Below are 27,407 nucleotides of genomic sequence, written 5' to 3'. Positions count from 1 at the left end.
CAGCAGCAGACAAAGCTGAGCCCAGCCTAGATCAACTGTCTGATTGTTAACAAAGAATGCTTGGGAAGAAGGACTTCTCCACACTGCTGGGTAGTTTCCATACCGCTGTGTCCTGTTCAGCTCCAGGTGACACCTCTGCTCTTAACCATCCATAGGAAATGATGTTCAGGAAGATTGTGACTTGTCTAGGGTGAACCAGCTTTCTATTTCTTCTCTTTCCAGCTCCACAGACTTCCCCCCACTGTGTTTTTCTTCCTGCTCTCTTGCTCTGCTTCAGCTTTTCTCTCTGAGATGTCCTGCCCTTGCTTCCTCCACCAGAGTGGCTCTGGGGCAAGCTGCAGGAGCTCACAGGGAGAATGAAGGAGCTTACCAGCTTGTCCAAGTGCTGCCCTTCTGTCCCACTGTTGGGGGCTGCCAGGGGGACAGCTGGTACCCTGAGCCATACAAAACAGCCTGAAATACTTAGCACAGAGTCTGTCATCTTGTGCCTGAGGGTAAATGTGAGGAGAGCAAACACCTCTCCCTGCTGTGCACTGCTTAGAAAGAAACACAGTTTGTTATGATGCCAGACCATCAAGCATGTTATTGCTTAATTTGCCTTGTGGGCCCCTTGCATGTATTACATCACAGCATTTCAGCTCAGATCCATATGTCATCAGCTGCTAGAAGAACTCATCTGAAAAATATCTGACACTGTGTGTAACTCTTGTAGCTGCTGGAATAGTTTTAAAAAAGTACTGTGCTTCTCCTAACACTCTCTTAGTCACTCATAAAATGCTAGTCACAGAAGTAGATATTGGCATTTTTACCTCCTGAAACCAAAGATCATGCTGAGTTATGGGAGAGTTCTCATCCTGAAGGAAGGAATTAAAGATAGATTTGTTGATGAATAAGAACAAACAAAAACTTTCTTTGCAACTCTAGCTCCGATTTCTCTCTCACATATTCTGTCTGATACCTGGGCTGCAAAAAATGGCCAATGTTTGATTGATGCTTTGCAGACAAGTACAAGTCCATGCTGCTGGGCAAATTCTTGTGAAAAAGGACTGGTTCAACACCTATTGGGACACAGGAAATGTAGGCTGTTAAGTGTGAAAATAACAAAGATGGGCAAGAGGCAAAGTGGGGCACAGATGAACCTATCTACCTTGGCTCATCTTCAGTTTTCACAGTGCCTCTTCCTGAAACAATCAGGTCCTGTTCAGATGGAGAACTCCTTTCTTGTGGCTAGCGTAAGAGATCTTCTCTGGCAGTATTCACCAATTTGTTTTCCACTTATGAATATCTGAGGTCTGTGAGAGCCTAGCTGAGCCTCTGGGCTAAGGCACGGCAGATCCTACAAACTGTCGCAGCTGAAGAATTGATGAAACTGGCAATACCAAAGTGCAACCTGATATTTAGTGGTGATCCTTGCAAGAAGTCCACTGCAAACCTGAGAGAAACTCAGCTTAAGAACTCCCATGGTCCTGTAGGGCAGCAAGAAAATGTTGCCTGATCTCATGCTAACCCCTCTGCAGAAATGAAATTCCCAGTCCTCTCCAAGTGAAAAGCTGTGCCAGCTGGATGAAGTGTGGCAAGACTGGAACAATGTCACTGTGTGAAGATGCCCTGGCTGCACCCACCCAGAAGTTTAGCTGTATGATCTCAGAGAAGAAGAATGAGATGGGCAAAAGACCAAAAGTCAAAATTTTGTCCCCATGTGTAAGCAATGGTGTTTTGCTTTCTAGATGTTTTCTCGTGTGTTTGTTTGTTTGTTTTCAGATGCTGGAGTAGAATTAGAGACATGGTAATCAGGACAAATGTTAGACTGAAGAATAGGCTCAGCAGCTATGTGCTGTTTTGGAAGGCTCATTGTATTTCTACTCAGAAGTAGGGAAATGGCAGAGCAGCAAGGATACAAGAATGCTTTAAAGACCGCAATTCAGACAACACACAAGCCTGCTAATCGGCACAGCGTCTGGGATTTGTTAGTGGACGGACACATAAACATGTCCCAGCCAATTGGTTAAGTCACTCTTCCTCCATCCTTAGAGTAAATAAGGGAAGGCTTCAGTTTCTGGAATAGTACTGTTGATAACTGTAGAAATCCATTGCCATTATGTTTGTGCCAGAGAGTCACAGTTGGCCAGAAGGCAAGCAGACCTCTCCGTGCTGTGCGGCAGACTCCCTTGCTAACTGGATGAGCTATATTTTTTTCACATTTATTTTCCTCCAGTCCTGTTTGCAAAGGGATAGCTTCTAGTGGGCTGTGTCTAGCCATCACACAGTTATTTGCAATGAAGAAGCACATCTTGTCTATTTCTTCAACAGCCAGCAACCTCATATAATGGTCTAGGTTATAAGGGACCTCTGAGGGTCATCTAGTCCAACCCCTCTGCAGTAAGCAGGGGCATCTTCAACTAGATGAGGCTGCCCAGAGCCCTGTCAAGCCTTACCTTGAATATCTGCAGGGATGGGGCCCCAACTGCCTGCATGGGCAACCTGTTCCAGTCCTCTACCACCTTCACAGTAAAGAACTTGTTCCTAACATCCGATCTAAATCTACTCTTCTGTAGTTTGAAGTCATTGCCCCTCATCCTATCACTCCAGGCCATTGTAAACAGTGTCTTCCATCCTTCTTGTAGGCCCCCTTCTGGTACTGGAAGGCTGCTATTAGGTCTCCACAGAGCCTCCTCCAGGCTCAACAGCCCCAGCTCCCTCAGCCTGTCTTTGTAGCAGAGGTGCTCCAACCCCTTGATCATTTTCATGGCCCTCTTCTGGACCTGCTCCATCAGGTCCATGTCCCTCCTATACTGAGGCCTCCAGACCTGGACGCAGTACTCCAGGAGAGCTCTCGCCAGAGCTGTGTCATTCAGCAGTTCCTCTAGTTTTCTTCTTTCTTTTAGTACTTGCTCTTGATGACCGGTAAGGTGTTCTTAATTTATTGGGCACAGGCAAGATGACCGTTGTGCATAGCTTCTCTAGAATAAGCTTTCTGTAAACTAATCAAAGCCCTTGTCCTGTTCCTGGCCACTGCACTCTGGCTGCAGCCTGTAGGTGGATGGAGACTGTGCATGGGCTCACAAAGCAGAGCTGAAACTCCCAGCTATTCTGGCCAAAGGCCTGTGGTGATGTCCCTAACAGGAGTACTATAGCTGTGCTGAATATTTACTCCTTCTCATTAGCAAGACATTTATGCTAGGCCTTTCTGGTTTTGCTCTCTGAACTGTTCCTGCCTTCCTTCCCTAAAGGTCCTAAATACTCACAATTAGTTATCTTTTTGCCCTGTTCCATGTGGAGAAGTCCAAGTAGACTCACAAGGCAGTCCATCATAGGCGCAGCATAAATACGATCTTTGCTTCCTGTCTTTGAACTTAACCGTGACCTATTTCATGTGCACCCTATAAAGGCTTCTTCTGAGCACCAGCCATCATGGAACAAGACCAAACCATATTACTGAGCACTCCAAACAGCTTTATTTAAGCTGCTAGCAGGGACTTTGAGGCATTTTCCTCTCCTTTCCATTAATGGCACCAGATGCGTTTTTGTTCCATTGTTCTTCCAAGATCTGGGGCACTGCAAAGGATTGGTATTTTGTATTCAAAAGATATGCCATTTGCAGCTGAAGCTTCCTGTAAATTAGCTGACAGGACCCAAAAGTATGTTAGCAGTAACAGATTTCAGCTATAATAAGGTTGCATACTGTATAGCACTGTGACATTAATCATCATCACTTACATTAGTAGCATTAGCAATCCCGTTTTTAATTCCAGTCATTGTGTCAGTGATTGCTAGAAGAAAAGCAGATACTTATGTGATTGTGAAACCATTGCAACTTCATGAATGAAGGCAGGAACATTCATTATCTTTTGAGAAGCTTCAGAGTGCATATGTGCACAACCAAACTGTGGTAATACTGAGGCTGATCAGAAAAAGGCAAACGAGGGCTACAATAATTTCAGAAGGTGTTTTCTGCAGGGGAGGCAATTCCTCTTTAAAGACTGAGGAAAGCAATGAAGTTTCTCCTTTTTTTTTTTTTTTTTGGGGGGGGGGGTGGGGATGGGGGGATAGGCTGGGAGGTGGGGAGGGAGTAGGGGATTACATGGTCAGTAAACAGGATTCACCTTAGAGTTCTTGTGCTTCCCCAACTCTCTCTTATATAATCTTACTTCAGGAGTTTCTCCTGGTGAATGTAGCGGAAAAGGCTGTTCCAGAGAGTTGGGATTCAGCATACATGACCAGGTAATTTCATACTTGGAATGCATGAGTCAGATATCTGAGGGGAGGGGGATGGTGGTAATTTACTAGTCTGAGCACAAGTAGCTATGAGGTCAGTGAATGCTAGGCTCTGCACTGTTGCTGCCACTTTGCATCAGCACCAAAGGGGCTATTTTCTTCCCTTAGAGGGATTCCAGGTTTTAAAGCCTTGGAGACTTTCACAGGGAGATCAGACCTGTTAAAGTTCTCAGGGAGAATTTACATTTGGATGAGTGCAGTTGCATGTTTTAGGCAAAATATGCATCTTGCATTGGCAGTGGATAACATCTGCAAATTTCTTGACACATAGGTACAATGTTTTTCTACAGATGGATGGGACAACTGGTTACAGAACTAGAGTTACTGGACACACAGGTCACTCCTTTGGCTGTACAAGGATGGTGGTGATCTCAGTTGTCATGCAATAGCACTGCTTAAACTAGCTGCCCTGCTCTCCTGAAGAGTCTGTAGTGCTTTTGCTGCCACAAGCAAGCTAAGGCTCCATGTTGGTAGTGGGTGAGAGCATCTGCTGCCAAAGTGCTAGCTCTGCCCCCAGGATTTGGACGACTCTAAGCCCATAGGCTGAAAGTTTCTACTGCATTTCACCACCCCAGTTCCCACCCACCATCACGCCAAGAAGTCAGGGAAAACATTTGCTCTTTGATGGAAGAGATTGTTCAGATTCTAAGTCATCTGATGCCTCGGTTGTGAAACAATTCTCAGTACTCTAGTTGTCACAGCAGAATATTGACACAGCGTCTGGTTTCAGGCCAACCTACAGAAAGTCAGTCTGTACATTTATTTGCTCCTCCTCTGGGCTGGAAGGAGCACTGCTGATATCCTACATCCCCTACCTGCATCAGGAAGAAAACTCTGGAAAGGTATCTTCAAGCCAAAGTGCTTCCCCACCAGTCTGGGTGCTCTTAACATCCCTAACAGAAAGTTGCAGTCAAAAATGTCTGACCTTTGAAACCTTCACACATGATGCACTGCAATGCATTCGGAGGGTCATCTTCTTTGAGTGATGCTCTAAATACTCTTGGAATTCCTGCATCAGCCATGTCCATGGGTGCCATGCCTTAAGTGCAAGGGGTTTTGACCCTCATCTCCAAAGTTCTGCATCACTATGTTCCTCAGGCACTATGACACATTTCCCAGAACTTCAGTTTATGATGAATAACTCCTTGCTCAGTGAGTGCAACAAAGCTAAATATGGACTTGATGGCAAAGCTTTTTATCTCTTACTGACACAAAACCTCACAGAATTCCTTTTGTTCTGCTCCCCCTCAAAAGCAATTTGAATTTCCTTAAATCTGAAAGATGTGGTGCATACATGAGGGAAAGCAGTGGGAAACAGACGAACTCAGCACTTCCACAAAAAATGTTTCCAAAGACCATCCTAGAACTACCTGATGACACTGATGATGTGATCCTGGTGAAATACCAAAAGAGAAGCAGCAAGCATGCTGTTCTCCTGCAGCTGAGAACCTATTGCAGCTGAGAGCTGTTCTGCTGCTAAGCCAATAGGAAGCCTGACAGTGAAATGAAGTTGTAAGGCAGCAAGTGAAGTTTACTAAAAATACTATAATTGTCATGATAGAATGGCAATTTTAACCAATTACGAGAGGCACAGAAATACTCAAATAGGCTCTAGATCATATCAAGAAGCCATATAAAGGAAAGAGATGAGATAGAATTACAATGAGCACAATCCTGTTACCTGGATTCTGGGTTATCTGGACTTTTAGTCTGTTACATAGAGTTCAATTATCATAATTTCCACTTTGGATTTGATAAAGCTGTTTGTAACAGGTGTTTTAAGTCCTCTTTGAAGAAAGTTGGAACTTGGAAATGAAAATAATATGGATTAAAGTAGAAGAGCTCCTTTCTGTTATTTCACTGATGAGACCCAGAATGTGTGATATAGTACCACGACAAATGAGCTGCTGATTATGAAACAGACACAAGATAGTTGTGGTCTAGCTGTTCTTATCTGGAATTTTATTGCTTCTATCTTTATTTCATAATCATTAGCCATCAGATAAATATTACATATTTAGTTGAACATGGTAAGATGGTGTGTGCAGATGCTAAAACATCAGAATTACAGGACCATTTTAAATGATTAAAATGGTTCATGTATCTTCAGGATAGTATTATTTTGTTTAATGGAGATTTTACTAGGGAATGATTTTAAGACTGGATGCTGAATTGCAGGTTCCTGAATTTATTTATACTTTGGCATCCATTTCAGTAGCCTTTAGTTCCTATAGTTTTGGATTACTGCTTTCGCATCCATAGTAGTTCGCATTGCTTTATTCAGGAATGACACTGTAGGTGCAGGTATTTGAGTCTCATATATATTCATCAGATTACTTGTCTGTTTCTGTGGACGATCTGACTCATGTGACCCTCAGCTTTGGGGCTTTAGGGTGCTAAGATGGAAAACAAGATGTGAATCTCCTGAAAGCCAGAACTCAGGACAAGAAATGCTCTTTTTAGAGTCTCTCTTTGCCACATGTAGAGAGAGGGCCATCACTTGAGCATCTTCAGCAACTGTTTCTCTATTTGACTTTTTTGTGTGTCTAAATTTGTTTCAACAAAATGAGAGACACACTGCCACCCTTGACCCTAGTATCAGCCCCCTCAGTCCTCCAGTTTGCCAGTCCCTTCTCAGATTGTGGCCCTGTGAAGTCTCCCCTGCAAGCTGTGATCCAGGTTGTCCAGCTGGGTGAAGAAAGAGGCATTCCCCTTTCCATCTCTTCACAGCTGTACAGGTCAAATAACACTCTCATTTTTCCCTCCTGGCTGTGTAAAAGGTATGTCCTTTTGAATGCTGACAATTTGGAAACTGCTGAATGGCCTTCTTGAGGCATTTTTCCAATGAACATCAGGAAATCATTACAGCTAGAAGACGAAAGGTACTAAAGTGCATAAGACTATAGTACACATAGCAAATGCATCACCCAATTTCCTGCAGTAATGTGCAGGGTAAATTAAAATGCCCTTCACAAAATATTTAGCTTCTGGAGCCTGGTTCCAAAATGGCTGATATCAGATTATTGAATTAATGGTGAGCTCTGTCTAAAACAGGAACCAAAGGAGAGTTTATGGCCTTTGGAAAAGGGACAGGCCATTTGGGAGGACTACAAAGACATGGTGAAGCTCTGTAGGGAGAAAATTAGAAGGGCCAAAGCCCAGCTACAGCTCAATCTAGCTACTGCCATAAAAGAGAATAGCTCCTATAAATACATTAACAACAAAAGGAGGACTAGGGAGGAATTTCATTCTTTACTGGATGCAGGGAGAAACATAGTGACTAACAATGAGGAAAAGGCTTCTTTTCTGCGGACTTTAATAGCAGGACTAGCTGTTTGCTGGGTAGTCAGGCTCTTGAGGTGGAAGACAGGGATGTGGAACAGGAGATGACCTCCATAATCCACAAGGAAAGGCTGAGTGACCAGCTGGGTTACACCCAAGAGTGCTGAAGTCGTTGGCAGATGTAGGTACCAAGCCACTCTTCATGATCTACGAGCAGTCATGATCCATAATCAGGGAGGTCCCAATGGACTGGAGATTAGCAAATGTGATGCCCATCTGCAAGAAGGGTTGGAAGGAGGAACCAGGGAACTACAGATTGTCAGTCTGACCTCAGTGCCAGGAAGGGTCATGGAATAAATCGTCTTGAGAGTCATAAATTCCATTTACAGGCTGGATGGCAGGGCCCAGAGAGTGCCAGTGAATGGAGCTAAATCCAGTTGGTGGTCAGTTACAAGTGATGTTCCCCAGAGCTCAGTACTGGGGCCACCCCTGTTTAATATCTCTAGCAATGATCTTGACAGTTAGGTGGGAGTATTCATCTACTGGAGGGTAGGAAGATTCTTCATAGTCACTTGTACTAGAGAGGCAATTGTTCCACTGTGCTTGGCACTGATGAAGCTGCACCTCAAGCACTGTGTTCAATTTTGGGTCCCTGTAAGAGTCTACTCCTGGTGTGACTCAACAAAGATAAAATCACTTGCTGCTTGCCCAGACAGTACCAATCCTGGATGCAAATCACCTTGCGATTGCATCGTGATAACACTGGACTGAAGCTAGCCTATAACAATGACCCAAGGACCCAGCCATCACGCCTTCAAGACAGCTATCAGATACCCCCAGGAAGGGAGGGTGATGAGTCAATGGACTCTCCACCTGTCTCCTGATGTGTGATAAGTGGGTAGGCAGGGAGATGGAGAGGAAGGAGGAGGAGGCCCCCCCCACTCCATCCAGACCACTGTCCAAACTCACATGAATACACAAAAAAGACTTCCTGGGGAACGATATCTGGATACTTATGATTTCCTGGCTCCTGAATTCCTGAGGGACAATGCTTGGACACATACCTAAGGACTAAAAACTGTATAAAAGACTTGACCACTACTGGCTCAGTAGAAAGAAAACTGCAATGGAGGGAAGAAAAACGCAGAGAGAAAAACTCTGAAGGAGGACCATGCTGCTGAGAAGGAAGGAAACAGACTGAACCCTCTCTCTGTGTCCTAAGTCCCGCTTGCTGCCACTCATGGAGCTGACCCACGCTGCCCAGAGGGACCTCATCTATTCTCCAGCCAAAGCCTCAGCACCCTTTTCTCTACAGACCCAGGCTGCCCAGAGGGATCACATCGCATCTCCAGCCAAAGCCTCAGCACAAACCCAGCACCTCATGCAGCACCTTGCCTCCACAGACTCAAACTGTCTTGGGGTGGGTGAGGGGTGTGGTAATATAACTCCTTTCCTCTTCTCTCTCTTCTCTCTCTCCCTCTCTATCTTCTCCCTCTCCCCTTCTTATTTCCATTTTATTTATGTAATAAATAGTCTAGCTGTTGATATTTTGGCCTCGTTTGTGCCTATTAATTTCACAACACGGGAATATTCAAAAGAACTAGTCTCTTTCCCTCTCTGGACCGAGACAGTCCCTCACTACTAGAAGGACAATGAGGTGATTGCGTGTATCCAGAAAAGGGCAATGAGGCTGGTGAGGGGTCTTGAACACAAGTGCTATGAGGACCAGCTGAGGAAGATGGGGATGTTCAGCCTGGAGGAGACTGAGGGAAGACCACATTGTTCTCTACAACTGCTTGAAAGGAAATTGTAGCTAGGTGGGGCCTGTCCTCTTCTCCCAGGTAACAAGTGATAGGATGAGAGGAGATGGCTTCAGGTTGCACCAGGAAAGGTTTAGATTAGATATTATAAAAAATTTCTTCACTGAAAGAGTCATCAGGCACAGGAACAGGCTGCTCCGGGAAGTGGTGGTGTCACCATCCTTGGAGGTGGTTAAAAGACACTTGGATAAAGTGCTTAGAGATGTGGTCTAACAGTTGTCGACAGGGAAATGTAGTATGAGAAAGACATTGAGGTGCTGGGGTGGGTCCAGAGAAGGGCAGCAAGGATTGTGAAGGGTCTTGAGAAAAAGTCTTATAGGGAGTGGCTGAGGGAATTGGGGTTGTTTAGTCTGAAGAAAAGGGTGTTGGTCTCTCTTCTCAAGCCACAGCTGACAGGACAGGTGGAAACAGCATCAAGTTATGTCAGGGCAGGTTTAGGTTATACATTAGGAAAAGCTTCTATAACAGAAGGGTTATCAAAGACCAGAACAGGCTGCCCAGAGAAGTGCTTGAATTACTATCCCTGAATGTATCTAAAAGCTGTCCAGATATGGAGCTCAAGGATACGGTGTAGCAGTGTCCCTGGTTGACTAAGCTGATAGTAGGACTTGACAATCTTAAAGGTCTTTTCCAGTCATATTGATAATGTGATTCTAGGAATCATTTGTTAACAATAATTGTACTCTTTATCAGCTGACCAGCCTGTGAGTTTGCAATGATGCCCTCACCACCTCCTCTGTTGCTGTTACCAGAAGAGATGGTAGTTTCTATGCACTGCTGCAAGGGTTCCTCTCTGCTGATTTCCCAGAGCATCACATCCAGTGCAAAGAAATATCTTGCTATCTCTTGCTAATGAGGGAAAGAAATTAAATTAAAACCTCAGTCCAGGTTCCAACTAAAATTGGTGCTAGGTTAGTTCCTGGACTATAGTCTAAATGTTCCTGGACTAAAGATTAAATGTTAAATTTCAATGGGAAATCATTCTGATGCTACTCATGGCTTTGTCTCAGACCCAGACAATCTTTGGAATGCTTAGAAGGTGCAGAGCTCTAAATACTCCCCAAGTGGAGAGAGCCTTAGTGTCCCTGGACATGCAGCCATCCTAGAGGTGCATGGGCCTGATCATGGTACACCTCTTCTCTGCTGAGAGATGGGGAACTTTCTTTATGTCCTTGTCTTGATGGGCGGAAATGGGGGCACCAGGAACATACCAGTGATTAGTGACATTTGTCCAGCCACACTTAGTTTGGAGACATAAGGCATACTTCGTAATGACTCCAGCAAAAGATCATAGTATCAGGCATTGAGGATTGGCTCTGAACAATTCCCATTTTTCTCTAAAGAAGAGTTCTCAGACTCATAACCTGAGCACAGTCCATGTTGATTTTCTTGGGCTACACAGGTTAATCATCAGAGACTAGCTGTAACATCTTGAGGCATTTAGTATAGTTTTCTTTTCATCACCTCTATCTGAGAAGGACTGATATAACCTGGGGAACATATCATCCAAATCATGCACTCATAACTAGGTGGAGTTGGCATGCTAAGAGAATACCCAGCTGTGGGCTGCAGAAATGAGAAGGGCTTGCTTGCTTTTCCTGGAATGTTCCCTAAGGTCATCTGCTTTCAGGTCTTGTGCAGAGGCAGAAGCTTGGCAGAGAGAGACAATAGGATAAAGACAGCATGGAGTGACAAAAATGTTTTTGCAAAGGCATCCAATTAAGGCATCCAAGGATGTGTTCCTTTAAGCACTGTGTTCTGTGTCTAATGTGATGTGTTGAGTGGTTCTTATGGTACTAAATTGCTTCAGAAATCCTCTGCCTTACTCTCCCACCAAAGAAATGCCATTGGAGAAGTAAACATGCCTAAGGAGATTTGCTTTTCAGAGCAACCAATTCCCTTTACAACAACCTGCAATGCAAGATGAAAGAAGTGTCTTCCTTTCCTCTGTAGTTGTACTGTGCCATGCCTTGCTCTGAGGTAACAAGGTGCTGCCCAACCAAGACATTCAGGTTAGGCAAATAGCCTGAGCAGCCAGACACCCTCTACAGGATCACTGTACATGCAGTGGCAAGACAGAGAAGTTGTTAGAAAGGAACTGAACGTGCCCTGAGGGCTGATTGGCCTGCCAGATCTTCACTTTCTGTGTTGAAAATGGGAGAGAGGGTGACAGAAACCCCATGTCAATCTCTCCCTCCCTTCCTCTGTTCCTCTCTCTGTGTCTCCATTCCTCAATCCCTCTATTCTTCTATTCTTCCATTCCTCCATCCCTCCTCAGTTGGTATCTCATTCAGTACCTACAGGTAAATGGAAGTAATCTGATCTGCATGTTTCTACCAGGCCTGGGAACAAATGGATGTGAAAGGCATCCAAGATATTTTTGCTATTTTCTTCCCTCCTTTCCTCCCTCCTTGCTTTTCTCCTCTTATTTAATGCTTGTCAATAGCAAATTACTTCCACAGCAAATGACTTCCATACTAGTTACCATGTAAGGGCAGCCAGATCAGATATCTGGCCTGCCCTCGGTCCAAGAGCGGCAGATAGTTGGACAATGGTGAGAGCAGGGTAAGTATGCATGCTGTTTCCATCTTACAGAACCTCCATGGTTTCAGTTCAGATATTTCCTAGACCTGATGTGGCTTCCATGGATTTAGTTATTCTTGTTGGGTTACTGTCTAAGTTCTGCTTCCCTCTTAGAATACATATAGATAGAATAAACCAGGTTGGAAGAGACCTTCAAGATCATAGCATCCAACCCATCAACCAATCCAACACCACCCAAACAACTAACCCATGGCACCAAGCACCCCATCAAGTCTTCTCCTGAAAACCTCCAGTGATGGCAACTCCACCACCTCCCCAGGCAGCCCATTCCAATGGGCAATCACTCTTTCTGTATAGAACTTTTTCCTAACATCTAGCCTGAACCTCCCCTGGCGCAGCCTGAGACTGTGTCCTCTTGTTCTGGTACTGGCCGCCTGGGAGAAGAGACCAACATCCATCTGTCTACAACCTCTCTTCAGGTAGTTGTAGAGAGTAATAAGGTCACCCCTGAGTCTCCTCTTCTCCAGGCTAAGCAACCCCAGCTCCCTCAGCCTCTCCTCGTAGGGCTTATGTTCCAAACCCCTCACCAACTTTGTTGCTCTTGAACCCATGGAAACTTTCAGAATCTGCAACTTGCCACAGCAAGTTGGTCTCTGTGGTCTCTACATCTCATAGGAAGAGCCACAGCTTTCTGAATATGGTGCTCGATTTCCATGTATTTCATGTATTGGAAAAGGCACTGAACAGTGAGTTCTTTCCTACACTTGATGATTATGTTTCCATAGACGTCTGTGATATCTCCCCTCAGCTGTCCCTTCTTCAAGACTAATGAGACCCAGCCTGCTCAGTGCTCCCCGAACATCACCTGATCAAGATATTAATTCACCCATGTTGCCCTCCAAACCCTTCTCCATTATACTATCTCTCTTCTGAGACAAGAAGACCAGGACCACTCATGGTATTTGAGATCTGCACAAATAATGAACTTATACGATGTCATGGTGATGGCATCTTGAGATGGTTCAGCCTTGAGAAGAGAAGGCTTAGGTGAGATCTTATTACCACATACCAGTACATAAAAGGTGGCTACCAGGATGATGGAGACTCTCTTTTTACAAGGATTTGCATGGAAAAGACAAAGGGTAATGGGTACAGGTTACTCCTGGGGAGATTCTGACTGGAATCCAGAAAAATAAAATCACAATGAGAACAGTTAAGACATTGGAATAATTTTCCAGGAAAGTAGTGGATTCCCCTACAGTTTAAAGACTCAACTTTACAGGGTTCTAGGCCATTTAATTTAAACTATACTATTAACTAGAAAGGTTAGAACAGATGATCCTTGGGGTCCCTTCCAACCTGGCATTCTGTGATTCTGTTACTTAGTAATTCCTAGTATTTCCTAGTATATGGTTTGCTTTATTAACTATTCCTGAGCAGTGAGGTAAATTTTTTTGTAGAGCAGGCTCTCACAGCCCCAAGATTGGTTATGCCTGGTGAACTTATCTCTTGCTAAAATAATGTGACCCACTTAGTGGGTGAGGGAAAGGATGTGTATGATACTTACTTGGTCTTAAGTAAAGCCTTTGACACTGTCTCCCACACCATTCTCTTGGAAAAATGGGGTCTCATGGCTTGGATGGGTGAACACTTCACTGAGTTAAAAACTGTCTGACTGGCCCAAAGAGTGGTGGGGAATAGTTAAATTCAGTTGGCGGCTGGTCACTAGTGGTGTTTCCCAGGGCTCAGTTTTGGGGTTCAGCTCTCTTTAACATCTTTACTGATGATCTGCATGAGGCAATTGCGTGCAACCTCAGTGTGTTTGCAGATTAAACTAAACTGAGTGGGAAAGTTCTGCTTGGGGGCAGGAAGGCTCTGCAAAGGGATCTGAACAGTCTGGATCTATGGGCTGAGGTCATTTGAGGTTTAACAAAGCCAAGTGCTGGGTCCTGTACTTTGGTCATACCAACCCCACGCAATGCTATACGCCTCGGGGAGAGTGGCTGAAAAACTGCCCAGCAGAAAAAGACCTGGGAGTGCTGGTTGACAGCTGATTGAATGTGAGCCAGCAGGGTGTTCAGGTGGCCAAGAAGGCCAGTGGCATCTTGGCCTGATCAGAAATAGTGTGGCCAGCAGGAGTGGGGAAATGATCGTGCCCTTGTACTTGGCACTGGTGTGTCTGCATCTTGAATTCTGTGTTTGGCTTTGGGCTCTTTGCTGTTAAGAAAGGCAACAAAGCTGGTGAAGGGCTGGAGAACAAGTCTGATGAAGAGTGGCTGAGAGAACTGAGATTGTTCAGTCTGGAGAGAAGGAGGCTGAGGGGAGACCTCATTGCTCTCTACAATTAGCTGAAATGAGGTTTGTAATGGGTTGGGTGTTGATCTCTTCCCTCGAGTATCAAGTGGTAGAATAAGAGTAAGTGTTGCACCAGGGTGGGTTTAGCTTGGATATTAGGGCAAGTTTCTGTACTGAAAAAGTGGTCAGGCATCGGAACAGGCTTGCCTGGGAAGGTGGTAGAGTCATGTCTCTGGAGGTGTTAAAAAAAACTTGTAGACCTAACACTTTGGGACATGGTTTAATGGCTGTGGTGGTGTTAGGTCAGTGGTCAGACTCAATGATCTCAGAGGTCTTTTCCAGCCAAAATGATTCTGTGATTCTAGGGTTGTATCATTTCTGCCACAAGCTGGAGTAGCAGTGGTCAGGGTAAAGCTAGTCATTCTTATTTAAGAAACTAAAAATGTTGTACCTAGGAACAAGAGTGCCTGTTGGAGATCTCTACAGGGACAAGACAGAAAATTCAGGGAACAGTGGCTCACAAAGACAGAACATGCCCTTTACAACAGTGTTTGGATCCAGAAAGATGTTGGCTAGTGACCTGACACAGCTTGCTGAGCAGCTGGGCCAGTACAACACATAAACAATTTAATGCAGCACCTCTTTTACTGAAAATTAATAACAAAACCTTAATAAATCAACAATTACTTATTGCTGTATTTGGGATAATAAATTCTTTAGTTTATCAGTAGCTTCTGGCTTCCATAGCATGTTCTTTGAACAGTTTGCCTTTCAGTTACATCCCCTTTCTCTCCTGAACAATAAATTAGCATTCATTTTTCTTTTAAAGGAAAAGAGGGGAAAAAGAGGATATATTACATTTTTTTTTCAAAGCAAAAAAGAAAAACGCAACATATTTTGACATATATCTTAAAATAATACGAGGATAACTTTCTCCACATGTTAGATGCTATGCATAAATAATAAAGGATGTTATGTTATTTACAGTGTTATACAGTAAACTAAGAGAGTCTCATATAACACATAATCCATAAAGACAGTAAATGATGAAAACATCTAAGTATGTACAAGATGTATTTACAATAGAATAGAGAATTACAAATTATGATAATTGGCCATGTTCTTTGTCTGCCCTTCTCTGCAGCATTACATAGGTGCTTTTTTAGTTTCTTACTAGAAGTAAGTCCCAGTTGATGGTAAGTAGACACACTGCAGGGCCAAGAAGTGTTCAACAGGCTGAGAAGCATGTCCTCTGAGGGGACACAAGATTGCTATCCTGAGTGCTCAGGAAACTACTTGCAATGTGTCTGAGTGAAGCAGGGAGATGCAGTGTTGTTGTTTTGGAGAACTGGAAAGAGAAGGAACTTCCCTATTTCCCTGATAAAGGCAGTGATTGATCTCTTAAACCTGGCGGTGCTGGGGTGGCTCAAGTGAGGAAAGAACTGGGCCAAGAGGAGGGAGTATGTTTATCTCTGTTACATAAGAACCTCTGTAGAGTTGTAATGATTTTCACAACTGTAACAAGCAGATTGTAACAGTTTGTGCAAAACATATTCCAGATATGCGCCCCTGAAGGAAGCCTTTTATCCTGTAATAATTCCTGCATATGAACACATGCACAAGGAAAACTCATGGCTCAAGCAATACGTCATGGAAAGAAACCAGGGCAACTCTGCCATCACTGGAATGTTTCCCTCCATGACAGTGATGGCTCAAAGGTGTTGGGACTGCCTAGCTCAGACATCTAGGTAATGAAGCAAATATCCCCAACAGGGGAGCTGGCCTTTTCTGTAGGCACTTGCTGGCTCTGCTCTGTGTTGCTGCAATTCTCAGCTCCTTGGCCAGCAGGAGCTGGCTACAGCCTGCCAGCAGAAACTGTGGCCATGTAGACTTCCTAACTTCGGGATGTACACATTGCTGACACAGACCACCCTCACAGTGCACCTAAAAGCAAGTCCAGAGGTGGAGGTCTGTGTCCTGCTCTCACTTCTGTGAGTACCAAGCCAGGGCAGGTCCTGTAACTTGCTGTTGCATGAATTGTGCTGTAAGGCTGGGTTCTCCCCAAAGACCTAAGGGCTTAGGCAGCCATATCCCCAATTGTATTTTCTTGTTCTTAGGTCCATGTGAAGACTCCAGCCTAATTTCATGCTTATCTTATAACACACTACTATATGTACCAAGGGGAGGAGAAGCAGGGGCTGCACACCAATCTGACTTTGAGGCATAGCAACAGAAGAGGTGTGATATTTTCCCCTAGACCTACACCAAATAAATCTCACATGTATAGCTCCCCAGCCTGCAATTGCTCCTTAGTTTTATACTGGCCCTTTATAATAACAACAGTGTTGCTAGTTAAATAATTTACTCCACTTCAAAGCAAGTTCCTTTTCCACCCTGGTAGCCTGTCTGGGCTATCACAGACACTTCAATGAAAGCTGGCCTTCTGGGAGACCTATATTGGAGGAGATTACAAAAGGCTTCTGTTACAATCTCTACATTGCCACTGATTCTGGGGTAAATCTCTTGCTCCTTTGTCATCATTTTCCTGTCTTATCTATTATTTAAGATGTTTGCAGTATTGGGACTTTACTGAAAGGGCAGATTTTCAAGTGCCTCTGGAAACTCAGCAAAGCAACATGAGTGGTGTGCATTAGGAAAGCCCACCTGGCTTTCTGTGCTGCTGAGTGGCAGAGTTACTCAGGAAATGGGTGTTTGCTGCATGGGATTGCAGATAAATAAGCATGAAGGGATGAAAAATGAGTGTACTTTATCTAGAATTTGTAGATACCTTTTGTTTTGGTCTGCAAAGGCAAAGTGTGTTCAGGTACATGCTAGCTGTGAAAAAAACAGCAAGATGGACTTAAGTCCAGACAGAATGTATTTGACAAACGCTGTCATCTCCCATAGACTTCTGGAATAACCAGTGCTATTTCAGCCATCATGGAGCAAAAAGTTGTGCTAGTTTCCTAGCCTTTTGCTTCTACTACCAAGGTCCTGGTATACAACTTTGTCATCAACTTCTTCTTATACTAAGGTCTTTTTCTGCTGAATCTAGTGGTCAGGTAGACTCACTCGTGTTCCTACTAATGAGATGTGGCTGATTTACACAGTGAACGACTCACTAATTTTCACCACCCTGATGAAGAGCTTCATTTACTAGACTTTGCTTTTGGGTGTCAAATCAAGAGGACACCTTGTTTAACAAAACTTTTAAATGCGTGCTCAACTGCATGCATGCGCTGGGTGTGTCAGTGGAAGCCTAGGACACGCTGAGGGTAACTTTTGCTGGGATTAGAATAAGCATATGCTTGAACAATTTACTGAGTTGGGGCTTTCATTCCATGGGTTTGCATATCACAAAATTCCCTTGACTTATTTCTCTTCATTTAACTGGGACCAGGGTTTGGCCCAAAGGATGAGTGCATTTTGGCTGAAGTTCTTTTTCTCTTGACATGGCTCTTATTTAGAGTCCAGTAATACCTGTAAAACATATGCTCTCATTTTCAGAATCCCTGGAGCTTGGAAAAACATTTGTTTTCCACATCAATCCTGAGTCTATGCTGTGCCAACTTTATGCACAACAAAAATCAAAAGAAGATGCAGTGACCCTGACTAAACTGATGGGAATTTAGTGCAAAAGAGGCCATTTGCTTCTGTCCGAATGGATGCAATTGCTGCAGCATTGACAGCACCCCTGTCCATTACTAGTCAAAGGCTTTAAGGCCATCATTGGCTGTACAAACATGGTTATCAAATAGCCATGCACATCATGGATGTAACCCACATGTTGTGCTTGCCTTCATAAATGGGCTTTGCACGAGACTTGCCTTTCTCACCCCAAATAATGGAATCAATAAAGGCAAGTAGAAATGAACTCCATACTTCTACTGTGTTCTTCCTACTTGCCTGCACCACATCAGCTTTTCCCTGAAAGTAATTTCTGTGTCCAAAACCCTTCCTCCAACAGCAACTCTAACAAGGTACTGCTAGAAGCCTGTCAGGGTTCTTTCTGAGGAGAAGAAAGGGGAGAAAATTGAGAGAGGAAACAAAAGGATAAATCATCTATTAGAAATCAACATTAAAAAATAGAGGTGAAAACTGATTGCACTTTTATTAGTGGCATTTGTTTTCCAGCCAGTTCTCTTCCTTGCTTGGTTACAGATATCTGCTATTATATTTGCCCCATTAACTTAAACTATTTTTAAAAAAAATTTATTTTATTTTGTTTTTTTTTCCCTTTCTTTTTTTTTTCCCTTTTTTTTGTCCTTTTTCTTTTTTTTTTTTTTTTGTCATGTTAGAATATTGGGTTCAAAGCTTCAGCTAACCTAAATCCATTTTCTAAGGGATAACTACAACAATTAATATCTGGAAAATAATGAAATGGCAGCTCCTAGTGATTACAAGCTAACCTCTGATTAATAATATATTTGGTTTAAAATCACAACATTACTTTCTTTCTATAACATTATTTAATGCAGATTGGCTTTTTTATTTGTTTGTTTGTTTGTTTTTTATCCTGCTGTAATTAATAGTAGCATGCTGTTGAATCTACTATTATCCCAGTGCTCAAAGAAGCAAACCTTTTGGCTGGCAGAGAGCAGACAAAACTCATTTCATATACTGAAAGCAAATAAAACTTCTTGTAGAAGAATATATTTTGTTTGTTGTTTGTTTTGCTGTGGTTTTTTTTTCCCTTTTTTTTTTTTTTTTCCTTCCCCCTTTCTTTCCCTTTTGTGTGTGTGTGTGTGTGTGCGCGTGTATGAGTGTGTGTGTGTGTGTGTGGTTTTTTTTTCTGGTGGGGTGGGAGTGCCATCACAGGGCATTTTGATCTGGGGATTCTACCACAAGCGACCAGAGGGACTTCTGCAATTCTTGCAAATCATACATCCAGTGCAATGCACACACAAAAAAAAAAACAACCCAAAAAAACCCAAACCAAAAAAAGCCAGGGTAACTGAGGGCTAGAAGGTTTTGCTAAATACTATGGGTCAGCCATCATTGTAACTGTACACAACTTGCTCTCAACATAACATAACATAAAGGCACCATTGATATCTTTCCCCATTTCTGAAATACTGTAAAAAATTGCTACATATGGCACATAACACATTTGTACATACGTATATTTAATTTATAAAAGTTTTCTTCCTCTCCTGTTTTCTATCAGCGGAATTGCTAGAATAAAATAAATCGTTTAATTTAAAGGTGGAATACTTCATTATATAAAATAAAGTTTTACATGTGAATCTATGTGTTTTTCATTTTATACAGCAATAGGGTCTTGGTTAGCTATCACACTGGACAACCTTGCTTGCAACTCTTCTGGTGTGGAGAAGCGATTCACCGGGTTAGTCCTACTTTCAGTGAGCCGGTAGGCAGCGGCTGGCTCCAGGTTGGTCACGATGGGATTCGGTATGCTTAGGAATGGTGTATCCTCGCCTATTCTTTCATCTTCGGTTTCGGTCTCAGAGCTGCTGCTCTCGGAGCTTGTGTCACAGTCCGCTTCCACCCTGCTGGAAATGTGACCACTGGCCTTTGTTCTTTTGACCCTCCGGCTGTTGGCGAGTTTCTTTGGAGGCTCCTGTGCTGGTTCATACTCCTGCGTGGTCTCGTACTCCTCATCCTCCACTATCCGCAGTGGACTTGGAGGCAGGCTGTTGCTCTCGTGAGCAGCATTGTGGTGGAAGGAATTGAACTGCTGAAGGTGGTGGTTGTATTTCTCATGTAGTGTCGGTGGGGTTGCCAGCAGCAGTGGTCGCTCCTCTTCTATGAAGGGGCTCACTGCCACTGAAGGGACGGAGACAGTCAAGCTGGAAGCCGGTGGTGATATTTTGGAGGGGCGGGACTTGGGAGAAGTTGGAGTGTGAAAATCAACAGGTGACATGCGAGCTGGTGTGGTCATAGCTGAGACATACCTGAAGAAAAGAGATGGGGAAAGGTTGCAAGCACAAGAAGCTGTAGTAATGTGAACACGGCTGCTCATTTGGGTTGTGAGGGAAAAGGCAGGGATCTCTTAAGATCCTCAGCATGCTCACACAAGGATACAGGGGAAACTTTCGTATTGCTACTAATCTTATAAACCCAGTGACCTCTGGAACTCTGGGCAAAAATGTTGGCGATCCCCCGTGTCTCAGGCGAAGCCTTCAGGTCTCTTCACCTCAGAAGAGCTATGACAATTCTGTAAATTATTTGCCAGAATAACTTGCAGGAATGAATCCAGGAATGGGATTCAGAGACTGGGGGGGTGCCAGAAACAAAATGCGTTTGCAAGCATTTTCTCAAAAATAAAATGGCTACTGCACTTTTGGTAGGACCTGAGCAAAATATGAGGTGCATGCAAACACACAGGAGTAAGTAAAAGAAGGGAACTGAGGGACAGTCTCTTGGGACATCACCCTCTTCTGGCAACCAGATTGTCTGAGGCTAAGGAATAAAGTAATATTTGGACAGAATCCAGAGCCAGGTTCTGCTAATTTTCATCACTGCTGTGAGTCAGAGCAGAATTTGTTGCAAATTTGTGCTGTTACACTCATTGGGTGCTCGTTGCCTTAGCTGGTACATCAGTCGGCAAAGAACCGTGAAGTATTATTTGTTCTTTTGTGGGAGCAAATGTTGACAGAGAAGACAGTCAGGCCTAGAGTTCATGCAAAATTAGTCCCTATTCCTTCATAAGTTTCTGTGGGAAGGGTAGTGGTCAAAGCTGATTTCTGAAAACCAAGCTCAGGTGCCAGTACAGAGTTTATCCGAAAGGAAGAGGACAAAAAAATGTGAGGTTCTCAGCTGGTCTGAACGATCAGGGCTCCATGAAATGCTGTGAGGTCATGTGGTTTCATGCCAAGTGAGGATCTGCTTGAAACCTCTTGATCAAAGGCACAGTGCCCGGTATGACATTTTGCATAGCTTAGCTTTGCTTTTGTTCTTATCTGAAGTTCACCCACCTGAATTTCATCTGTGTCCAAGATTAAAATCTTTCTAAGCTCCAACTCTTACACAGGCCCATTGACACAAGTTGCATGGCTGTGATTGAATAAGTTATTTAGTTTTTCATTAACAATTTATTTATCCAAGTCTGAAATCTGAAAAGCCTGAAAAACTGAAGCTTTGCTACCTCCCCAGCTGGTACTGTGCTGGACTTAAACTTTCTTGACACACTGCATTTTTGATATTATGGACATCCCACAAGATCAAACCCTTTTGATTTCACAGTGCTCAGAGACTTAGTCCGCTTACCATTTGCTTACCTTTCCTTCTGCCTCTGATTGTTGTGAGTAAAGCTCTCTTTAAATGTCTGTGTTTTTATCGGTCTTTCTTTTGTTACTCTGAGGTCATCCCATGCATTTGAGACAAAATTCTAGCCTAAATCTGAGAATGCTTTTTCAGTAAAAGTTCTATTGCAGTTGATGCTCTTCAAGGCAGACCCTAGGTGCTGATGAACCAGCCTTTTCAGAGGAAAAATTACTTTGTTGGAAAAATCCTGGCCAGGTCTTTCTCTAATTATTTATGACCTAATCAGAGCCTAGGTTCTTCTGCCTTGCACATTGTGTTCCTTGCTTTTACTTAGTAAAGTATCAAGGTCAATTTTTGAAGTAGGTGGTGGCAGAATTAGTCACCTCCTCCTCTTATGGAGCTCCTTCTCCACACCTTTCATGTGTTATAAAATACCTAAATTTTCTTGCTTGCTTTTTCTAAGAAATGGAAACTAGGCAGAGATCCATTTTTACTTTACAAGGGAAATTTCTGTCAAATTACTCTAGTGGAGCATATCCAAATGTGAACTTTTGTCTATTGGGAAGAAAGAAATATTTTTGGTAAATTTTAAACTACTATAAAAATCTCCACCTTCACAAAGGAAGAGATGTATGCCCTACACACTGCACTGTTGGATTTCCTCTTGTACTACCAAGCTTTGGAACTATCTGGGAATATCAGGCCTTTCAAGCTGGAATCAACGAGGTAATGTGTCCTACCTTTCACTATGAGGAGAGTCTCGGTAGGAGTCAGGGGTCTCTCTCGCATGTCGGAGGAAGTTGCTGCCTTCCCTTGGCCCACCAATGCCATTGAGGCGGCCCCGGGGCCCTGCTGGGCTGGCGTGCCTGCTGTTCTCCATGGAGGAGCTGATGAGAACTGAGTGGCTTTCAGAGAGGATGCTTTCAGAGTGGCCATTACTCCAGCTGGAAAGCAACAGTCAGGAAAGGAGAAGAAGGGAGGATGGAGTGAGAGGGTGCTTCAGTGGCAAATGCATATGAGCAGAAAACTAGCCAGGGGAAAGGAAGGGCTCCTTGATGCTTGGGATGTGCAGTTTAACCCTTGGGTTGATAACTGAGGCTGCAGAGGTTTGTGAATTGTATGAATCCACACGCATCAACATGATTTTGCATGTGAGGATAAAAGGAGAGGGAAGGAGAGCTTCCCAGTCACAAGGACTGTAACTGATTTAGCAATTTGCATATACTAAAATTCACTGCAATCATTACTGGAATGTAATCCAGTCAATAAAACTATTTGTAAATTCCTGGAAAGATAATTGTTTACATGACATGACATCAAATATTGTTAGTCTTAAAGTGAAAGTGATATGAAGGCAGCATAGATTTTTCTGATTTTTTTTTTTTGACACATCTTTTTGGTTTTGCAGCAGCAACAGATCAGATCTTGCAGGTGCTATTTTCCTTCCCCCTCCAGTACCTGTGGCTAGGCGTCTGGGTGACTGTCACAGAGTGATGTGTTGTTGAGGTGTAGTGGCTTGTAGAAAATGAGGTCTCCGTTTCTCGCTCAATGACATGCTCACTGGAGATAATATTTTTTGAAACATACTGCTGAAAAAAACCAGACAAATCTCAGGTTTACAAACTGGAATTCACAGCACATTTGTAGACTTAATTACCAAACCCTCCTGCCTCCCCCTGCAAGTCACAGTTTTCCACATGTGTCGAAGCGCTAACTTGGTCACTTAAATACAGGCAGAAAACATACTGGCATTCCTAAGCACATTCACGTATATATCAGCATACGTATCCATGTAAACTCTAATTAGAAGGAAATAAATGAAGAAACCAGTAAAGATCTGTATCCTAATTAGGCTATACACAACACATCTAGTAACAAACAAATTGGAAGTCCTTACGGATAGAGACCTTGAGGGGCAAGCCCCACTTTACTAGTAGATGTATCAAAAATACTGTTCTCTGATGGAGAAGACAGCAGTAATTAGCAGCAGAAATTTTTCATTGCAGGATAACAATCTGGACAGCAATTGACTATTTTCAGTGTCCATGACTGCAGCACTGGGGCAGACCTATTCATCAGGAGATGATCTGCAGAATGGGCCAAAGCCTCCTGGTATGGGGCTGGAGGTGTGAAGTGTCCAAACACTCACACAGCTTTCATCTGTGAGCCCTGTACAGTGATGTTGCTGACAGGACTCTTCATTGTCCTCTGTGGGGAAGCCCAGTTTCCCTACTGCTAATAATTTGACCATGGATTTATGCCTTTTGAGGGGAAATACTGGAAGCTGAACTTTTATGAGCTGGTGTCTTGGCCTTAACCGAGTTCATTGGGAGCCATGTCATTGACTTAGTGGAGTCCGGGCTCACCGCTGCAACAAGCTGTCATGAGTATGTACAGTGATGGAGGAGCAGGAGAGTGGTGATGGCTTGAGGTGGCAGGAGGCTGACAGTGTCTTTGGGCATCAGGCTTCCCTGGGAAAGGGAGGACTGGAGGAAGTGGCTATAGGACATGTGAGCCCTGAGGATTTGGTTAGAAGGTTAGCTGAAGAGTAACTCTCTGCTCAGACCAATGGCTGGGAGTTCCTGGTGGAGTATTTGCCCCAGCCCATTCTCCTCAGCCACTGTTACTGTTCATGTGAGATCTTCAGTCAGACCTGAGTTCATAGAGTCACATTCCAGGTGTGAAGGGGCTGTCCTTACTCACCAACCATCAGGCCAAGGCCACAGGAAGATGAGGACTTGTGTGTTTGAAGAAAATGATCCCTACAGCACTTATCCCTGCTGTAGAGCCATTAGTTTTGTCAGGGTTTTTGGAGGTATTTTTTCTTGCTATCAGTGTCCCAGATCCACAGGCACAGTTTCAGGACTGCAGCATGCCCCAGTAAAGGGCTATCTGCAGAAATGTGCCTTATTTTACTGCAGGTTTTTTTGCTAAGTCCCTAATTGTTTCTGAGTGGAGAATGACAAGAAAACTCAGTCACCAGCTTGTGACAGGTTGAAGTTTAAAAGCTGAACTTTTCTGCGGCTCTGCCAGCCTAGGCTGAAACGTGGGCAGTAAAACCTACATTCACCAGCTGGACATTATCCGGTGGTGGGTTGGGGTGGTGCGGCCCGTTGGCCAAGTTCATCACATTGTTCCTTTCTGAGCGCAGGCTCTGACGAAGGCGGTCGTGCAACTTTTTCCTCTGCTTCCTGTGCATGAAACACAGAAACAATTTTAATAGAAAAAGAGAAAGCAGCTGCATCTTTCAGCATGTTGATGATGATGATAATAACATCACCTTTTTTTTGTGTGTTTTGTTTTGTTTTGTTTTGCCAGTACTTTCCCCACTGCTGCAAGATCTCAGAGTAACTCTGAAGACCACAAGTCTAATTGCAGCTGGAGCAGTGAGGACCTACAGACAGGAAAGGATGTGTGGGAACCCTTCCAGCAGTCAGCAGGCCACAGAGGGATAAGAAAAAGGATGAGGAAGAGGGAAGCCATTTCTAAGCCATGTTTCATCTCAGAAGGAGCTCTTTTCTGCACTCAGAAAGGAGAGAGGAGAGATTTTAAACTAGCCACCTTGACACCCTCACTGCAGCCACAGGCACATTTCTGACAGCCCATTAAGTTCACTTATCCACTCACCACAGGCAGCTGAGGACTGCTGACAGCTATGGGAGAACACGGAGTGTGCTGTGTTCTTTGTGGCATGGCAGCTACATGTTTGTTACGGGATTCATCCCCTACTTCAGCAATGCACTCCAAATACATAAATGTGTTAAACAAATGACAGGTGCAGAGCAAGCCTCAGAAATCCAAAGCAAGTCAGTGTTTGTGACATGCCTGTGTCTGCAGTCATCCTGGCAGCTCTGGAAGGCTTTATTAGAGCATCAGGCTAACACGGGGACCCAGTGGTTACCAGATGGATGCCAGGGCTGCTAATGCACTTGGTAGAACCATCCATCAATTACATGTACTAAATAGCATGGTGGGTGCTTCTACTATGTCCTGTCCTCAGCTGCTACCTCCTAAATTGCTAATCCTTCCAGCTCTTCTCAAGAGAACTTTTCAGGACATCATTGCAAACTGTCAGTAACAAAACATGCAGCATAGTAAAATCTAGCACATTGAAGGCCATGCATAACACACTAAATAGAACACCAAAATAAACACCTGGAGAAGGAGCTACTCTATTTCAGACTTAATTTAGCAATATTCCCCAGCTTCGTCTGATTACACTGGACAACTTCCACCATCCTGCCACAGAATCCGGGGAAATGAAGGGGGATGCAGGCTCCAACGCACTGCAGAGTGCATATGACCTTGGCTGTGGCAAGAGCTAAAATACACACAATTCCCTAACCCCTACACAGAAGTGCAGACAGTTTTGGCAGGCTAGGACAGTATAAGAAACAACCATTTTCAATCCTGTTTTGAACACAAGACGACTATTCCATGCTTTCCAAAACGGAGGAGGGGAGAGAAAACAATAAATATTTTGAAGCTTGATGGCCAGCAAAGCTTAAAGACAATGAAAACGTTACTTTACACACTATGTTTTACATATTTTATCTCTGCATAATGTGCCTAGACAGTGGTGGACATTTTAATTTATGTCCCTCCGCATGAATGGTATAAGCAGACATGGCTGCCTGTCTCAGTGGGACACAGTCACTGGTCTTAGACACAAAGGTGCTTGAGGCAGATGCCAGGAAGTATGTGAGCAGCTACCCAAAGACCTGCCTGGGTTGAGAAGCAAGACACACAAAAGGTTTAACATGATTTCACAGCACCTCTTCATGACACTTCGGGGACCTTGTGAGTTGAGGACAGCTAGGGTCTCCTGACATGGTGAAGAAAGTGGGTTCTAGAGAGATTTTGAATTCATCATCTATGGGTCCAAGATCTTGGCATATATTGCCTGGGAATCTGTCCCTAGGAAACCACATTACCTTCAATGGTCAGCATATTTGCGTTTTGTATACTTGAATATGTGCTGTTTGTCCTCCAGTAAAAGGATGCTAACATAAACCAGGAATTACTCCATGAAGCTGGGAAGGAAAGCTAATCTCACTGTTTCTGAGAAGCCTTTCTCTTGATGTAGATGACTCTCAAATAAAGCACCTCGGAATTAAGATTCAGTGTCAGAAGATACTGCCTCAGCACTCCTCTTGCAAGGAGACAAATAAAATCTAAGCCACTACATTTTATTTTCCCCTACTTTCTGAGTTTTCTCCTATTAAGAGAAGAACATTTCACAGATAGCAGTCTGGCATCACTGCATTTGGGGGCCATGAACTGGCAGCTCACTCACTCTCCACCAGCTGTACTTGAAAACATTTCAATTTTAACTGGTATTGATCGCTGATATCTAGAAGAAACTGGGACAAAGCAACCGAACCGCTTATGAATGATTCTGGGAGCTCTTTAAATAGGAAAACATACTGAAGGACACTGGCTAAGTGTTCACTGAAATTCTTTGTGATGTCTTGAATGACTTAAATGAACTTTGGGTTCATTTGTATAAGCAGTAATTGATCTGATTCTTTGTTACTGTTTCAGTTTGCCACTGGCATGAGGTTGTGGGTGGGAGCAGCTTTTGTGTGTCTGGACAGTGTGTCTCACTGAGGAAGGGAAACAATTTCCCTCCTGCCCTTCTTTTAACACATCCATTATTGTTGGGTCTTACAAGGAAAACTAACAACTTGGCTGCCAATAAGGTGCTGTAATGGTAAATCAGGTTTAAACAAATGTGGAAGATTTATGGTAAGGGTTTTCTGTGTTTTGGTGGGGAGATTTATAAAAGGTGCCAGAAATTGTGGAAGCAAAAATCCTGCTGATGTTCAGTGTAATTTATGGTCCAAAGTGCCTCGTGTCTGTTGGAGAGTCACCCCTGATAATTTACCCACAGAATGCATGTAAGTGCCTGCTTTTACATTTTTAGTACTTTTGTGTTCAGTTTTTTGGCCTTTGGTATTCAGC

The 27,407-nt window shown here is 43.6% G+C and overlaps 1 protein-coding gene across 7 annotated transcripts in view; it reads right to left on the bottom strand.

Annotated features, from left to right (window-relative positions):
• Positions 1-19,127: 19,127 nt before the first annotated feature.
• NRG1 (neuregulin 1) overlaps positions 19,128-27,407 on the bottom strand; it is a 178,329-nt gene continuing 170,049 nt past the window's right edge. For 6 of the 7 annotated variants that reach the window (XM_054178399.1, XM_054178401.1, XM_054178403.1 and 3 more), the window contains 4 exons: positions 24,508-24,634; positions 22,902-23,032; positions 22,184-22,387; positions 19,128-20,131 (listed from right to left, as the gene is read on the bottom strand). In XM_054178399.1, the coding sequence (XP_054034374.1) occupies positions 19,480-20,131; positions 22,184-22,387; positions 22,902-23,032; positions 24,508-24,634 (1,114 nt within the window). In that variant the 3' untranslated portion in view covers positions 19,128-19,479. The remainder of the gene's footprint in view (positions 20,132-22,183; positions 22,388-22,901; positions 23,033-24,507; positions 24,635-27,407) is intronic. The other variant, XM_054178397.1, reaches the window with a different exon arrangement.

Source organism: Dryobates pubescens, chromosome Z, assembly GCF_014839835.1.
Source record: "Dryobates pubescens isolate bDryPub1 chromosome Z, bDryPub1.pri, whole genome shotgun sequence".
Classification (NCBI taxonomy): Eukaryota; Metazoa; Chordata; class Aves; order Piciformes; family Picidae; genus Dryobates; species Dryobates pubescens.
Note: the sequence above shows the minus strand (reverse complement) of the source record. Positions and strands in the feature narration are given on the sequence as shown.